A 16973-nucleotide genomic window follows, 5' to 3' on the forward strand; every position below is an offset into this window, starting at 1 on the left:
TAGACTTAATCAAGGATTTCATGTTACCTGGTTTGTGTTTTAATTTGTTCTTTTTCCGAACCATCACAAGACTCTGCCTGCCCAGACAAAGACCAGCCCAGTCTAAGTAGGCTTGGTCTTCTGTTTGAAAATGCTTGACTAACAAAGACAAAGATGCAAAACTAAACGAGCTGTTTACTTGGCAGGTGCCAAACTGTTTTCTGGTGCTTTTTTTGTCCTTTGATAAAAGATTGTGATACTTAAGCAAAGAGACAATTGATGTATTTTCCGTTTTCAGCAAAGTCATTGGCACAATTTGGTTTTTGAAACACAGTTGTAAGGATTTAAGATTGACTTAAATTTTCTTGATGATCAGATAATGTGTTCAGTGTTGTGAAATATTTATTTCAGGCGTTAACTGATGATTATTTTGAGTGGGAGTGTGCACGTTTCCCCCCTTTCTATTTGCCTATTCAAATTGCCATATTTTATTATGAAAATGTATATACTCCAAAGAGAGCATAGTTAAGAGTGAAAACTATTAAAATAGAAAGCTTCTTATACTCTTGAGTGTGGCTTTTAGAGGATCAGTTCTGCTAGTAATAATACGCCACCGTCAAAGAAACTCACATAACCTGTTTTGGCTAAAAAAAAACAACTCAGGATAGGCCACACTTCGAGAATAATCAATCAAATGTCTGCCCGATCTCATTTCAGGAAATAAATATGTGTTCACTTCAGCTGAAAATGGTAAAGTCGCCACATAATCTCTTAGAAAAGACTGGGCTTTAGCATTATTTCGGGTTTGAAACCAGCTGGAAACCTACCAGCGACGCGCGTTCCAGGACGTGAACGTGGACGTCGAAGCACGGCGTTGAACCACCTGACCAGTTCGTGGGTTTTGGTTGGCGGTGTCAGCCTTACAACGTTGAACAACGGCGCGGTGGGTCACGTGACAGCATCTGCTGCTGCTGGCTGAGCGAAGCGTGTTAGCAGGTAAAAGAAAGAACAAAAATGTGGAGCTAATATTGTTTAAAGCCGTTATGAACCACCCAGTCGTCTTATCGTATGATTTTTAAATAACTTTAAGGAAACCGATCGGTCGATTCAGAGACACCGTTCGTCCTGTTCGGTGATTAGCTAACTAACTAACTTGCTAGCTAACCAGCGTTGTATCCGGACTCTAGCGCTGCATTGTATGCGAACGGGCCGTTCACATGCCGGGTCAGTTAGCATGTCGCTGATATCTGTCGTAGCATTGAGGGGCCACGCGTTTTTCGACATTTTTTGTACCCACACACTCACATCGTAGTCACAGTACTAAAATATTGGACGCCGACCGTTGGAAATGTTAACAGCGTGTTCTCATTTTCCTTTCAGTTAAGTTAGCATGCTGCTAATGGTAGCTAAATCTGCCACTCGGGTTAAATGACTAACGTTAGCTTTTCTTTTAGTTTACACAAAAAGGTACATCTCCACACGTCGCATTTGTTTATTTTCCGTTCTTGTCTTGGTGGGGCTTTACCGACAGTGGTCACGGTGGCGACCAGGTAAACTATTTGTGCGGCTACATTGCAAATATCTGGTCAGTAGAATAACTGCTTTTTAACGGTAGGAATAGCACACAGAACAAAGACGAGCGATTAGCCAGGCTAAAGCTAACGTGAGCTAGTTGACCTAACGCTAATGTGAACGTTAGCCAACACGGCTCGTGTTTCCGTTTGAGCTCCTTATAACGTTCACCAAAATAAGATTACTATTCAGTCACCATTTACAGTATAATTCAGGAGACGGAAAAACACTGAAAACAGTAGCTACATGATGCAATCGATATTAAGTGTCTTGCTCCCGGCTAACATACCATTGCCAGACAATAGTAATGATCACAGCCGGTGGATTGCGTTTGTTTTGTTATCATGCTGATAAATTGTCAGTTGGTAGTATAATTTAATAACAACCAGTTATTGTGTGTAATATAACCAGTGCAGGTGTTTGCTTTCGATTTCCCTACACGTTATTAAGCATCGCATAAAAGCTCTTTTTGTGGTCACATATTACTTGAAATCAAATTTCAACTGGCTGACGCTATCCCGGTGTCGTTGATGGGTGAAAAAAAAAATTCAAATTCATACTACCTATAACAGATGCTGGTGGATATTCGCGGTGTTTTTGTGTGGGAGACTGAGGGAGGGTTGTAAATTGACACCCAGACAGTCCCCTCTTGGCTGGCTAAATTTAACCAGGAAGGTGGGGGGCAACAGATGGGGTTATAGTCTTACATGGTATAGTTGACAACAGTGAGCCACGGTCTGCTTATATTCAGTATACTGTACTGGCATTGGACTGTGATGCAATGTAACCATCTCACAGGTGGCTGTTATTTGATATTGCCTCTGTCCCCCTTCTCTTTCCTCCAGATTTTTCTATTTTGTACATACATTGTTTTGTATATACTGTATATGATGACTTCAGTGGTCAGCAATCAAGCCCGGGGAACTCGGGACAGAACGCTGCCCACCACCACACAAAATACACAGCCACAGAAACAGATACAGGTGGGTTTTCACCATTGTAGAGTTATCATACTGATATTGAAAGTAAAATGTATAATGAATGTAACATTTAATTTCACACTTTAAAAGAATTTTAGATCGCAACATTCTACATAGTTTACCTTCACCGTCTTTCACTGAAAATTAACTTAGCTACCATGTTGTATTGTTTCTTATGGAACTGTTTGTTTGCCAGGCCACAGCAGAACAGATTCGTTTAGCCCAAATGATCTACGACAAAAATGATGCTGACTTTGAAGACAAGGTCAAACAGGTAATCTGTTTGTGCAAACACACATTTAGACAAATTCATTTTCTGGATCACCATCTTATTGTCCTTGAAGGCTTGGACATTGGAACCATTATTGTGTCATGTGTTGATCTAACTTAATGCTGTATTTTTCTGCTTTGCATGCTCACAGCTGATTGAAGTAACTGGGAAGACTCAAGATGAGTGCATGGTAGCCCTCCATGATTGCAACGAAGATGTAAACAGAGCCATCAATTTTCTGCTGGAGAGCAACTCTGACACAGTAAGAGTCTATATACAAATGCACAAACCATATTCATTTATACACAGTGTGCTTGTATACACATATAGCAAGTCCTGGGTTTTCGCAGGGACTAAAACACCATGAACCATGCCAAATTTAAACCCCAATATAGGTGTGTTTTACTGAGTCATTTTGTTGTCAATGTCTGTCAGAACTCCTGGGAGACTGTGGGGAAGAAGCGGAACCTTGGGAAAGAGGGAGGACCCTCAGAGATAAAGGAGAGCAGGGAGAAAAAAGGAGGAGAGAGGGAGGCCAGTCGTGGACGTGGGGGCTCCAACAGGAGGGGCAGAGGCATCAGCCGAGGGCGTGAAGGTAAGAAAGGGACAAAAGATGTTAGTTTTGTCTAAGGGATGAAGAGCCTGGATTCTGTGGATATATGTTTCTTGCCAGTCTGTTCTGTGTTTGCTGTATCCTTGACATTGATAGTTTAATTTGAAAAAGCTCAGGTCTTTTTGCCAGGTCAGTATTAATAGTATGTACGTTTTTAATGTCTTAATTCCCATGTCTCTATGATTCTTGTTGGATTCTAGGTCGGTTAGAGGAGAATGGATTTGAGGTGGCTCCTGGAGAGAGAGGGGGCGACCGTGGACGCAGGGGACGGGGCAGAGGTGAGCAATACAGAAAATGACATCTTTAAGTTCTATGAGATACGTTGCCATCTTGTTAGCAATAACTCCAAAAAAGTTGTAGCTTTAACAGTAACAGAACATTTCCAAAAAGCTCTTGTAATCTAAAGAGATTTCAAAGACTGCAGGATAGAAAACTAAGTGGGCATTTTGAAAATAAACACAAAGTTTGTCTGCTTGACCAACCAAACAGGCAAGATTTGGGTTTATATATATATAGCCTAACAGACGTCTTACATTTTTGGATATCTACTTAAGGTCACCTTACAGTCCACCATTTACACAAACATGTCCATATATTTAGGCAAATTCTAATATTGTTTGTTTTTGTTATTTATGATCTTCAGATTGGGAATTGGCTCAGATGTTATTGTGCATGTTTTGGTGATGTAGCTGGAAACATATCTATTTGTGTCTGCAGGCATTTAGAGTATTGCCGCAGTGAACATGTGCGGAATGTGCTTAGTCCCTGCAGCTGCTTGAGTGTGAGAGTGTGTGTGTGGGGGGGGGGGGGGTCGTCGATACATAACAAGATTGGAGAAGGTAGGAAGAAGGTTTTGTTAACAGCTATGACTGTGCACTAATTACTTGTTTACTCATTGAGTACAGTTCTAAAGCAATTCCACATCATAGGAAAAAAATCAGGTGTAAAGACATAATAGAAAAGAAACTTGGACACATGTATGCAGGTATAGTTTTAAACAAAAACTATTAGATTATTTTCTAATGAATGACAAGGGTCAATGTCTGAAATGTTGCTTTCTCAGTAAACGTATTGCTGATGGTGTGTGGGAGTTTGATACCTTAGTTAAAAAATGTTTAATGAGGAGTTGAGGCTGAAAAGACCAGTCAGCCAGAGGTCATCTGGTTGTTTTGTTTGTGTCCTCAGGGGCAGGGGCTCGCGGTAGAGGAAGAGCAGCTGCTGGCAACCGGTTCTCCTCCCAGGGAATGGGGTAAGAATGTGTGTTTAGTGTAAGTCTGAATTAGATTGAGGAGGTGGTGATGGTGATTACAAGCACATATCTTAAAAACAAATGTGTGGAAAAGAATTATGTTTCTGAATCTCCTCCTGTTTTTAAAAAAAAAAAAAAAAAAAAATGAACACTTTTTCCTGTTTCATGTTTAATTAGTTAGTCCTCTTTAGTTTCCTTTGATTGCTCATCTTCCCTCCACGTCTCCACCTTTCCTGGTTTCTCCTCTTTCCACTGTCTACATCTTTCAGCACCTTCAATCCAGCTGACTACACAGCTAACTCTGGAGCTCGCCAGGAGACATGGGAAGGGGACGGCAACGAGCCTGCTGAGGGAACTGGTAAGAAAATAACGGAACAGAAGACATTACGTTTTGATGTCGTTTCCTGCTTTGCTGTACAATGGCTTAAATCTTAAAAGTATCAGCATTCCAATTTTAGATTACTACTACTACTTACTCCCAAATATAAGCAGAATTAAAGCAGAAATAAACAAATGAATCTACACAATGGATTCAAGGGGTTGTAATTTTAATGTCATATTAAAGCAGTTATGAGGTATATTTTCTATCACTGCTTGCTGAGAGCATATCATTAGTGTGTTTGTGAACTGTTTCGTTTTTCATTTTTTTTGTTTTTTTAGGAACATGGGGAGGCAATCTGGAAGACTGGAATTCAGAGGACTGGAATGAGGATGTATGGCAGTACTTTTTTATGATCTGAAAAGGATTAGCACAAAGCTTTTTACTTGCATTGCTCTAAATCTGGCCTGCCTGATGTCTAGTGTTAATTAATTAATCTAACGGATGGCTGTATTTGTACTTCCTGTCCTGTTCTTACAGTTGTCTGAGACCAAAGTATTCACTGCCTCTTCTGCTCCAGCAAACCACGTCACACCTGGACACAAGTAAGCCCTCCTGCCTGAAGTACAGTCAATTCAGAACACTACAGAAAACAGGGTTTATTTTGTAGAGTGACATTTTATTTAATGTGTAGTTATCTCCTCTTTGTTGATTCTCCTCCTCAAACCTGTCATTTCTCCCACTCTTTACTCTCCCACTCCTCCTGTTCTCTTGTCTCCTGCTTCTCCTCAGTGTGGACCTGGCTAGCCTACTGCCTAAGGCTGGAGTGGCTGTAGGGGGTTCCATGGACTCTGACTTGGGGGTGATAGTTGATGGCCCCTCAGCAGAGGATTTGGGCCAAAGCCTGGTGTTTACCAATTCCCACCACAATGGACGCACTGCAACACACAGCTACGCACACGCCACAGCCAACAGTTATGCCCATGCCGCCTCTGCTAGTACCACCTACGCGCATGCTGCACTGGTACAGACAGCGATGCATACACACACAAATATTTTGCAAGCAACAACAAACACTTACATATGTCATGCTCATACACACTGTTCACACAGTTCGTGTTTTTCTTCTCATCCTCTCAGTCTTCAGTCCTGGGTTCTGGTTTTGGCTCTCTGAATGCACCTAAGCCGACACCTGCCTCTGACATCAGGACATCAGAACAGCTCAACGGGCCTCGGCTTGGTCAAAGAGCCAGTCAGACGTTATCCACTGCCACCAGCAGCAGTAGTGTTTCCAAAGATGCAGGGCCACCTCCAATGCAAAGTCCTGCTCCTGCCTCCTCTCCCTCTGTAGACATCAAGGCTCAGCGAGTGGAGAATGGCCCTATTACTGCCCAACATTGTAAGTTTATCTCAAAGTAAATAAGAAATCCTATACACAAATGTAAGACATGACAATTAAATTTTAAGTAACTGTGGTCGACAACAGTAACGCAAGAGGTACCATGTGTTGTTGAACAATACTTAAGTGAATATTTACATTTATCTCCATTCTCTTCAGTGGAGATGAAGCTTCAGCCAGAGCCATCAGCAGTGCTCAGCCAGTTGGCTCAGAGGCAACAACAGTCTACCATCCTTTCCACCACAGAGTCTCTGGGCCTGTCGCATGCACCACAGGTCCCAACACCACCAGGTAGGACTGCAGAACAGTATCATATTATGCCATTAAAGCTGTGAAAGTCTGCACAGCATACCACATAACATAACTGCTGCAATTTATCTAATTCTTCTCATAATATTGAAAATTACTGGATTAGTTGGATAAGAATATCAGCACCAGACAATGGTGGTACATGACCCACTGAGCTGTTAAAGAACCAGAACAACAGATATGAGAACAAATGGATAGTAATATCCCACTGCTTTGTTTGTGAACTGTAACCACAAATGGATGTTATTTTCAATTTTCAGCACACAACATAGTTACTGTATAGAAGGTAGTGCTATCTCTGTTAAAGAAATGAGTAGTGAGACCACTCCAACAGTATCTGTGATGCAAAATCATGGCAGTATCGTGATCTTTATTATGTCTCGCGCTGACAAATAGTTCTGTGTTTTGAATGGACCTGCCACCCTAATCTCCTTTAGGTCATGAGTCCTCCGTCCCTCCTGTAAGAGATGGAGCTTCTCCAGGGGTGAAGCTGCCAGGCATGGAGCCTCCAATCACAGAACCACCTCAGCGGCAGCTAAAGACACAGAGACGCAGAGTACCGCCTCCCTCAAAGGTAAGGTCTTATGTCTGAACCCTTTCAGACAAAAAAAATATCATAACCTTCCTGGAAATCAAAAGAGCAAAATGACACAAGACAATAATGAATAATAAGTTCTCTGCTGTTAGATGTTTGACAAGACAAGCCAGTACTGGTAATGTAGTAGGACACAGACTGAAAAAGTAGTTTCCACAAGATGTAAACTCCACTCCCATGACTTCACCTTTCATAACCAGGGATAATAGATTGTCAACAAAGACAGAGGGTGCAAATACACCTTTTTCATTTTTTCATCCCGTACATGTTTGCTACCAGAACCTGCTTGTCACTTAAGTCGTGGCAGTTTATACTATGCCACAAGTAGAAGTTGACAGGACTGTTTTGACCGAACGTGGCTATTAGCCATTGTTATCTGTGTTCTTTTTTGACTTACCTGCACACATTTTAAGAGCTTGGTTTCCATAATTTAAGCATTTTACACAAACAAATTCAAAATGATCAAATTGAATAAATATATTTGCCTCTTTGTCTACTTCAGATCCCATCGTCAGCAGTGGAGATGCCGGGCTCAGCAGATATATCTGGCCTGAATGTTCAGTTTGGAGCTCTTGACTTTGGGTCTGAGGCTGGTAGTTCAACAGTAGACATGGCACAGATGGAGCTGACCAGGGAACAAGCCCCTGCTCAGGCTCCAGCTTCAGTAGCTCCAGCACCCATGTCTGCCCCTACTGCTGTTCCCACACAGCAGCCACAGAGCAGCCTGTTCTCTAAGCCAGGATCTGTGAGGTGTGTATGAAAGTTGTTTTAAGTTGATGTTTGAGTGTCAGGTTTGTCAGTTTATCTGAGGAATCTGTCATTTATAATTTTGTGCATCTGTTGTTTTTGTCTTCAGCATGAGATCTTGGCAGCCATTTAAGATTGGGCCATTGTAAAAAGCAGAGCAAAGACTGCTGACATAGGGACAAAATTTGTCAATTGCCTTAAAGGGTTTAAAGAGTGTAGTCATTTTAGCTGAGTTACTGTTAGAAACTGCATGTGTCATATGTGTATTTATGTGTCTTTTCCCCATCTACCTTTCCCATGTTCTTCTGAATAGTGACCACATGAGCAGCTTACCCTCAGCTGTGTCAGATCCCAGCTTCCCCTCACCATCTTTGGGCTTGCCCAGTGCCACGCCCTCTCCCTCCATGGGTCTTCCCAGTGCAGCCGCTCCACCCTCTTCTGCAGCCCCTACCATAGCCAACCGTGTGGAGAGCAGTGGCCCAAGGTCTCTGCCACCGCATCTTGGCTTCTCTCAGAGCAAAGATGTCACATCCGCTGCTGGTGGACCTCTCACAGTGAGGATAAATCTTTTCTCTCTGTTTGTATAAGGGTCCTAAATAACAAAAGAAAGATGTAGACAACTGCTTTCTTCAGTTATTTCTCAAAGATTTGGTGTCACCAAAATACCTCACAAAAAGCTGAATGACAAAACTAAGACTTTGAACATTTCTTCTTCTCATAGAATGGCTACAGTGGGATGAAGACACAGAGCACACAGGACAGTAAGTACTCTCAGTATTGTCAGTTGTAGAGAACTGCACTGGAGTGGCCAATTAAATCTAATATAGTGAATATTGATTGTTAAATGCATCTTGTAGGAAGTGGAAAGAGTGCTCTCAGTGAAAGTTGGTTTGATGAACACCAGGACCTACTCTGTGTTTGTTTGTTTACATTTATTAAGTTTCATCTTTGTATTCCTCCCACCACAGTTTGTGACATCAAATTGAAAATATACACCCAAATTAATCTAATTTTTCTTTTTAAACCAGCTACGTCATCATCTAGGACAGTGAAGACGGAGTCTCCTGTTATGACGAGTGACAGTGGCCCAGGTCACCACATCCCTTCCCCCGCAGTCACACCTTCCCACTCAACACCCATTCCCTCACTCAGCAGGTAAGGGATGGTTCAGATACACTGTGATATTTTATATTGCACACTGATTCTTTTTGTCACGAGCCTTTTTTTTGTGTCTGGAGATAATGATGGTTACAAGCACATATCTTAATATTGTAATGTGGAAATATCTTTCACTGAATCTCCCATCCTCATGTCCACGCTTCCAGGGTGATGTGCTTTTGAGGCTTCATCAGATTTAAGCAGGGTGAAAGAATCACTCAATCACTCATTATTTCCTCTGTTTCTAGTCATGTGAACAGTACTCACTCATCTGGATCGGCCCTCGCCACAAGTTCCTCCCTGACGGTAAGTGCGTTTGTACACACATGTAGATAAAAAAAGTTCTTGTAACATCCTTCTGTTGTTTTAATAAGACAGAATATTTGCTGAAAATTGGGAGACAGTTGTTTTTCAACTGGGTCATTTGAATGCTGGATTTTCTTTTCCACAAAGCTCTGAGGCTTTGAAGAAATTTTTTTTTCTTATAAAGACATCCATACTTTGATCTACAAAAAAACAGTTGCTAGTTCTCCTATAACTCACCCTCTCTTGTCCTGTGTCACCAGATAAGTAATGAGGACAGCAGTAGCAGCAGTGGCAACCTACATGCCTTTTCATCATCATCGTCCAGCCAAGTTGTTAATCCCAGTCCTTCAGCCCCCCTGGCTGTCAGCAGCTCAACCACCAATGGTCTTCACCCATCTGGAGCACCAGGACTAACTCCTAACGGCACAAACACCTCACTCTCAATTTCAGGCAGCCGCACAGCACCCCTTCTCACCACCACCTCTGGTAGGTTCATAGTCCAAACATATATAACATCACTGTGACACAGGAACAAATGTACAAAAGGTTCTTTTAAATTGAACTGCATATCGTCTTCAAATATAATTCTTCCTTTTGTTAATTCACAGTAAACATGTACAGGCTATTTTGACACATAACTAAGACTGCACTAATCTATCCAAATATACATTACAATATAACCCATCACCAATCAAAAACTGAGTTATTCTCACTTACTTAAGTCACGTTCTTCTCCTTCCCAGGTAAAGCTCCTCCCAACTTGGCCCAAGGAGTGCCGCCTCTCCTGGCAAACCAGTACATCATGGGCCCTGGTGGCTTGCTCCCTGCTTACCCGGTAACTACACTTTCCTAATTATTTTTTTATTTTTTTATTTTATTTTATTTATTTATTTATTTATTTATTTTAAGGGAATGAAGGATTGTATCACTAAAAACGGATGGTTGTTGGTCTCTGCCTCAAGTGACTAACCTGCACAGAGTTGTTTAGTAACCTCCATCAAGCCTCCATTTTCCAGTGCTAAATCCTTACTCTATAGAGCTTTTCAGTGTTGATGATGACTGTGTTTTAGTAGGTTCTGATCAAACATGATATCTAAGAAACGCACTGAGACACTGATTAAAGCTGAGTAGAACCTAAAATTGGTAGAGAATAAAACTAAAATTGAGGTTTAATAGTGACTCCAACATCGTACTAAATAATCATCTGTTATTCCCTCGATTATTTTTATCTCAACAGCAGATCTATGGATACGAGGACTTGCAAATGCTGCAGTCTCGCCTTCCTATGGTGAGTCTGTCATGTTCTGTCATGTACCCTGCTGGATATTACTTTTGGTTCTAGTATATTTTTATTGGCAATTGGCTCTCATGTTTTCCTGTATATTATATTTCTGCTACCTTTTAGTAAAGTAACGACTCATAATTTTTATCCACTTGTCAATTACATGGCAGTATCAACAAATGTAGAGCACTGTTCTTGTCATTTTAATTATTAGTTGTTTTTTTTTTATCCAGGACTATTATGGTGTAACATTCCCTGGTACTACAGCTGCTATGCCTGGAAGAGATGGCCTGGCCAACAATCCATATTCTGGTAAATTAAATTTTGTATTCAACTGGACATTATGTCTACTGATCTTACATTGTGTTTCAAGATAGACTGTCAACTGACTGATCTTTTTACAACAAAATAAGTGTCTGTTCACACCACTTTTCATGCATAGCGGTCTCCTTAATTCAGTGGCTTCTTTATCAACTCATTTTAGCTAACTGGCAATGTATTTTTTCAACTTCAATCTTTTCTACCATTGTTGTCTGTCCAGGTGAGGCAACAAAGTTTGGTAGGAATGACTCTTCGTCTCCAGCTCCACCAACCAGCCTGTCTACAGCTGGAGTCCAGTCACAGCCCCAGCAGGCACCACAGGCAGGGACACAGGGCCAGGGCACAGGACAGAGCCAGGGTCAGCAGACACAGAACCAGGCCTTCCTAAACCCCCCTCTGCCCCCTGGCTACGGTTACACTGGTAAGGAAAAACAAAATTATGTTAATGATGAGGATGTTGTCTAAATTCATTTCTCATTAACTCATCAATGCACTTGACACCTCATGCAAATTCCAGCTTTATTGATCACCTTTGCCTGTTGTTATTTTTTATGTTACTAAAATGTTGATAAGGAGGTGAAATTTGTCAGAGCACTTGAAGCTAAAAAGAGAATAGTTTCTGTCAATAAAGCCCAAGCTTTATTTAGAAAACTATTATTTTAAATTAAACCAATGAGAAAATGGATATTATTGTAACACTTCCTGTTAACAAAAAAAGCACTTCTCACCATCATTGCTTAGAAATATTTTTAAACATTTGCATAGCAATTTGTGTTCTTTGCAGTTGACTCTATAACTGATCAACTTCCAGGTCTGCCATACTATGCTGGTGTGCCTGGGGTTCCTTCAGCCTTCCAGTATGGCCCCACCGTCTTTGTGCCTCCTGCTTCGGCTAAACAACCTACAATGGGCCTGGCCAACCCCTCCAATCAGTATCACCAACAGCATCAGCCCAGTTACGGACAGCATGCATATGGCACAGGTAAGACGAGTATTAAACAAGAGGGCTGTGTCTGTCACTGCTTTGAATTTTTGTTTTTAGATGACTAACACCACATTTTTTCCAGAGTCAAGTGATTGTAAAGAATTTTCATGTGAAGGTTAAATCTAGCAGTTTTAGGTCGACATTTGAATTGATTTAAATGCCTTGAGCCTGTGTCTATTTGAACTGAGACAACACAGGTTTATTTTAATTTCTGCAAAACAAACTATCACAGTACCACAATCTGTCACAACTTGGCATGAAAAGTAGTTGAAAAGGTAACTTGATCAACTTTGACAGACTAGATATAGTGGGTTATCTAGCCAGTTAATTCTGTCAAATGTATTTTGCTGGTAGTCAAGTTACTGTCTTGTCTTACAACACTATTACTGTCAAACAGTTTTTGGTGTCTCATGTACAACTACAGACAGACGGGGTGTGCGTACAGAGACCTTGGTAGAAATTAGTTTTGATGAGTTTAGAGGGAGGCAAAAGAGAAACAACTTCGAACCCTTAATACATATACACGAAATGCTGCATGTGCGTGTGGAGTTGGGCCTGTGTTTTTTTTGCTTGTGCTGCATGCATAGCTCGAACCCCCTGCTGAAGTTGGACATGGCTCAACATAGACACAGCTGCCATTTTAGTCAGGTTTACCTTACTGCCTCTCTCTCCCATGCCCTCCTCTCTTCCCATCCTCTTTCCACTTCCTTTTCTTTTCTTCACCTCATCCGTTCCTCATCTTTCTCTTCCTACCCCCTCCCTCTCCACTGCTCGCTCTGCCTCCTTTCTTCTTCTGTACTCCCTCCTCCACCTCCTTCAGCCTTTGATGACCTGTCTCAAGCCCACGCTGGGGAGTACAGTAAGGGAGGGTACGGAGGCTCTGCCCAGTCACAGGCCAAGTCAGCGGGCAGCGGCCCAGGGAAAGGTACACACACAACACATGTGCGCACAATCTAACACACAGAAAGTCAGTGGGCGTTTTCCTTTGGGGAAAAACGGATGTACTCACAATTGCAGATGATTCTACAGTCAAGAGTGTTCTGGAGAAAGGTGTGTATATGCACGTGTGTGACTGCACTTTGATGTGCACATAAATGGATACATGCCAAAAAGTGAAAATAAGTGAGAAACATGCCTTTGCGCCTCCTCACTAAATATGCTTCTTCCTATTGGCCGGCCCCCCCTCCTACTAACAGCGGAAATGATCACCCAGTGCTTAATATTCACTCATCAGCAGTGAAGTGACACAATTGTTCTTCTTCCCCATTAACCCCTTGATTTTCCCCTCTTCTTTATCATTTTCTTTTCTCCCTTTTTTGCTTTCCTCCCTTTCCTTTAAAATTCCAATCTTTTTCTTTATCTCCTCCCTCTCTCCATTCCCCTCTCAGCACCAGGACTGTCAGGATCAGGTACCAGTGGAGGAGTACCTGACATGGGAGGTTCAATCTACAGCAAAACACAGGTGAGAGACTTGCCTTGTTCTGTCATGTCTGTGTTTCAGTCAATGCTTCATGTTTCTGCTTGCAAGACGATAGATTTAAAATCACACTTGAGTGGCCTTTCCTGCAATTAATTTTCTTAATTAAAATGGTGTACACATCAACAGCACATCCCCTTGAGTAACCCAACATGTTTGCATAGGCAAGAGATTTTGAAATGTGCATGATTTGCATGTGATTTATTTATAAATCTACTGTATATCCATGTACTAGATTTAATCTATTGTCTTCTCTTGGTTCTCCACAGTCATTTGACAAGCAGGGCTTCCACACAGGGACACCGCCTCCCTTCAGCCTACCTTCAGCACTCGGGGGAACGGGGCCCCTGAACCCTGGGGGTGCCCCTGGCTATGCCCCTGCTCCCTTCCTGCACATCCTGCCACCGCACCAACAACCCCACTCCCAGCTGCTGCACCATCACCTCACACAGGATGGACAGGTAAACTGAAGTCTCTATTCACACATCACATCCTACCCTTGGGCCCACAAAATGGGTTTGCGTCATTCAACGTGTTTTTTGTAAATTTGGTTCGTTATTTGTGATGTTGCCCATTTTATTAAACACGCATCCCAGGTGTTATGGTTGGCTGAATTTGATGACCGAGCAAATGACGCTATTATTGTGCACCAATCTGCATGCCTGAAGAATTAAGTAACTATATATAACAATATATATCTTTTGACCAAATTGTCCCAGAGACATTTGGCCCCAAGAACTAACAACAACTCAGAAACTAAAAGTCCCTGTGGTGCATTTGTTTTTGCATTTCAACCCCTTCTCAAGAAATCTGATGATTTTGCAGTAGACCTATAATAGATTAAAAACTGTGTTGTTAAGTTATTTGTACACAAAATGTCAGGTGATCTTTTTAATTTACTTTTTTTTTGTTTGTTTTAATATACAACCTTATTTGGTAATTGCAACAAATGGTAAAATCATGTAGAATTTTGCTTCTCTGCTGTGTTCCAATTTTATTTTTTAGAGTGGCCAGTGTATAAGTTGAAATTTCATAAAATTAAAAGAAATTTTGGCTCTATTCAATCATTTCTGTGCTGACAACACTCCTTGCAGTCGTTGCTTGCATCCGAATGAAGGTTGTATTATTCCTTGGCCATCAAAGTACTAACTTGAGAGATAATTGTCAGGAGCAGGAACCACACCCCAGGGACCAAAACTGGCTCTGTAGGTTCCTGCGTCCGATGTGGTAGAGAAGATTAGTCACCCGTAAGGTTCCTGGAAACGTTCCGTAGTTGGAAATGGCAATTAAACTTCATAGAAATTCGAAATGAAATAAAGTTGTTTTAAGATCGAGTAGTTACTTGATCTTAAACATGATTAACAAAATTGACTTCTTGTTCTCCGCAGGGTGGTCCTGGACAGCGCAGTCAGTCCAGCAGCATGCAGCAGAAAACCCAAGGCAGCAAGTCCAGCTACGGCAGCTCTCCCTACTGGGCCAACTGAGGAATGCTTCCCACTCCCTCCTCCCCCAAAAGGCTGTGTGTGTATGTGTGCGCGTGTGTGTGCGGGTGCGTGTGTGTGTGAGTGTGTAAAGCTAAAACAAAAAAAGCAAACCGAAAGACACACTACCCTCACAATGAGCAACCTTGGGCCTCTTTGCCCTGCTCCCCCCACCTCCACAAGTCCTCATAAGTCTTTTGGGTTCTCTCTTCCCCCCCTTTTCAAAATTGGTTGTACATGTAAGATATTTATGTATGTATTTATATATATATACTGTATATGTAATAGTAGAACATGAAATGTGGTTGCTGCATTTTATTTTTGAAGGACTTTTTGTTTACTTTTTTCAAAACTGCAGGAAAAGATGTTACATTAAGACAGAATGAGTTGATGGTGAGAGAGCGAGTGAAGAAGATAATTGATCAAAAACTTCCTGGAAGAAACCAGAAAAAGGAAAAGGAGAGAGCTATAGCACTGATTGCATATGAGGACATTTCAGATGGGGGTGGGGTTTATAATAACTAACTGCATCTGTCTCCTCTTTTTTTCTTTTTTTTTTTCTTTTTCTTTTTTTTTATACATCCTGAATGACCGGCTCATCCCCCAAACTTCATTTTGTAGCTTCCTGTCTTTCCCCTCCTGCCTCTCACTCTCCGTTCTTCTGGAGGGCTGCCTACTCTCCTTGTGTCAACACCTCCCCTTTAAAGACGGACCTGTCCATCTAAATTTTATATTTTAATTTAATTTTAACCCTCATTTCCCGCGAAATAAAAGTTCTGAGCAGTTGGAATGCTTGAGTTGTCTGAGTCTTTTTGTATTTGTGTGTGCACATATTTTTCTTGGGCTTCATGGAAGTTCAAACTTAAGTTTTCTGATTTAATTGTGGAGTGTCAGAAATGGCAATTAATCTTACAGACACATAGCAAAGTCTGTCCATTATATGAAAGGTGACTGCTATTTTCAAATTCACTCATCCTTTCAGACTAGTTTGAAACAAACAACCCTGGCAACATGAAATATGTAAACAATATTATATCCTGCTTTGTGTGTGTATGGTTACATTGGAAACTATGTTCTTGCAAACTGATATGGGAAGCATTTACAATACACCCTAGTTGTACATTTTTCAGATGGAGGCATGACAGGTGATACACTTCAATTCTTCATAGTAATCTCGGCCAAACATATTTTGGTATACATTACAATATAATTACTATACAGGATAGTAATCACTAGCAGAAACTTAAAGTTAACAGGCTGCAGTGGACAGGCGCTTCCTTGCATTTCCTCTCATTGATTGTGATAATGACCATAAAATAACTGAGGTTCCAAGTGGTTGTATATTGAGAGAGTTGCATTGATTGCCCCATTCCTATTGGTTTATGTCTGAAAGTAGATGTGCTGTCTGTGTTCGATTCTAGTAGCCACAGTTTTGTTCTGACACTATTCTAATTGTTGGGTTGTCATGACCTTTTGAGTGTGGACATGATCAATGCAAGCAAAAGGATGGTAATTCGGCTATTTAATTTGTATCTTCACACCTCAACTGAATGAGTTCTTCCCTGAGAATCCATGGGAAAAGTTATTTCAAATTCTTGTGTGAGGTACCATGAAGTTGCAAGAAATTGAGCAAACATCTTATTTTCTAAATAAGATTAGTTCCCTGTAACTGAAATTAACGTTTCTTTTGTAATCTGGATGCTATAACTGTGTTCCCTGTAAAAGTCATTTAAGCCAGTTGGCCATATGGTGGCCCAGCTTGAGTGAGACACAGGTGGCTCTCTGATTACACTGAATCCATCATAGGATACATTCCTTTCCCAAAAAATATATATTCTATAATGCTATTAATAAAAACCTAAAACAAAAAAGGAAGATCAAACCATTTTTATTTAATAAATAACATTGCACAATGACTGCACAGCACAGG

At 41.2% G+C, this 16973-nt stretch overlaps 1 protein-coding gene across 4 annotated transcripts; it reads left to right on the forward strand.

The window, feature by feature from the left end:
* The first annotated feature begins 941 nt into the window (after positions 1 to 941).
* LOC111230888 (ubiquitin-associated protein 2-like) lies at positions 942 to 15833 on the forward strand. 4 transcript variants are annotated; one of them, XM_022757774.1, is made up of 30 exons: positions 942 to 975; positions 2397 to 2534; positions 2728 to 2805; positions 2954 to 3064; positions 3238 to 3397; positions 3616 to 3693; positions 4601 to 4664; positions 4934 to 5022; positions 5325 to 5377; positions 5524 to 5588; positions 5776 to 6007; positions 6124 to 6382; positions 6542 to 6673; positions 7129 to 7265; positions 7789 to 8036; positions 8347 to 8587; positions 8755 to 8794; positions 9062 to 9188; positions 9440 to 9497; positions 9758 to 9983; positions 10241 to 10332; positions 10735 to 10785; positions 11013 to 11091; positions 11321 to 11521; positions 11912 to 12082; positions 12906 to 13010; positions 13103 to 13135; positions 13474 to 13547; positions 13832 to 14023; positions 14951 to 15833. In XM_022757774.1, the coding sequence occupies exons 2-30, from the start codon at positions 2439 to 2441 to the stop codon at positions 15044 to 15046; spliced, it is 3588 nt and encodes a 1195-aa protein (XP_022613495.1). In that variant the 5' UTR covers positions 942 to 975; positions 2397 to 2438; the 3' UTR covers positions 15047 to 15833. The 4 variants fall into 4 exon arrangements, with proteins under 4 accessions (XP_022613495.1, XP_022613497.1, XP_022613498.1 ...); XM_022757776.1 differs by lacking the exon at positions 13103 to 13135; XM_022757775.1 differs by lacking the exon at positions 942 to 975 and having other exon boundaries at positions 2370 to 2534.
* The last annotated feature ends 1140 nt before the right edge of the window (positions 15834 to 16973 follow it).

The sequence above is a fragment of the Seriola dumerili genome, unplaced genomic scaffold (genome assembly GCF_002260705.1).
Source record: "Seriola dumerili isolate Sdu_G_001 unplaced genomic scaffold, Sdu_1.0 BDQW01000290.1, whole genome shotgun sequence".
NCBI classification, from domain to species: Eukaryota; Metazoa; Chordata; class Actinopteri; order Carangiformes; family Carangidae; genus Seriola; species Seriola dumerili.

Excerpts from the sequence above, each read along its gene's own strand:
- LOC111230888 (XM_022757774.1), top strand. The coding sequence starts at position 2,439 with ATGATGACTTCAGTGGTCAGCAATCAAGCCCGGGGAACTCGGGACAGA. Across the intron at positions 5,378-5,523 it reads CAGAGGACTGGAATGAGGAT|TTGTCTGAGACCAAAGTATT; the intron begins GTATGGCAGTAC and ends CTGTTCTTACAG. Across the intron at positions 8,037-8,346 it reads TCTAAGCCAGGATCTGTGAG|TGACCACATGAGCAGCTTAC; the intron begins GTGTGTATGAAA and ends TCTTCTGAATAG.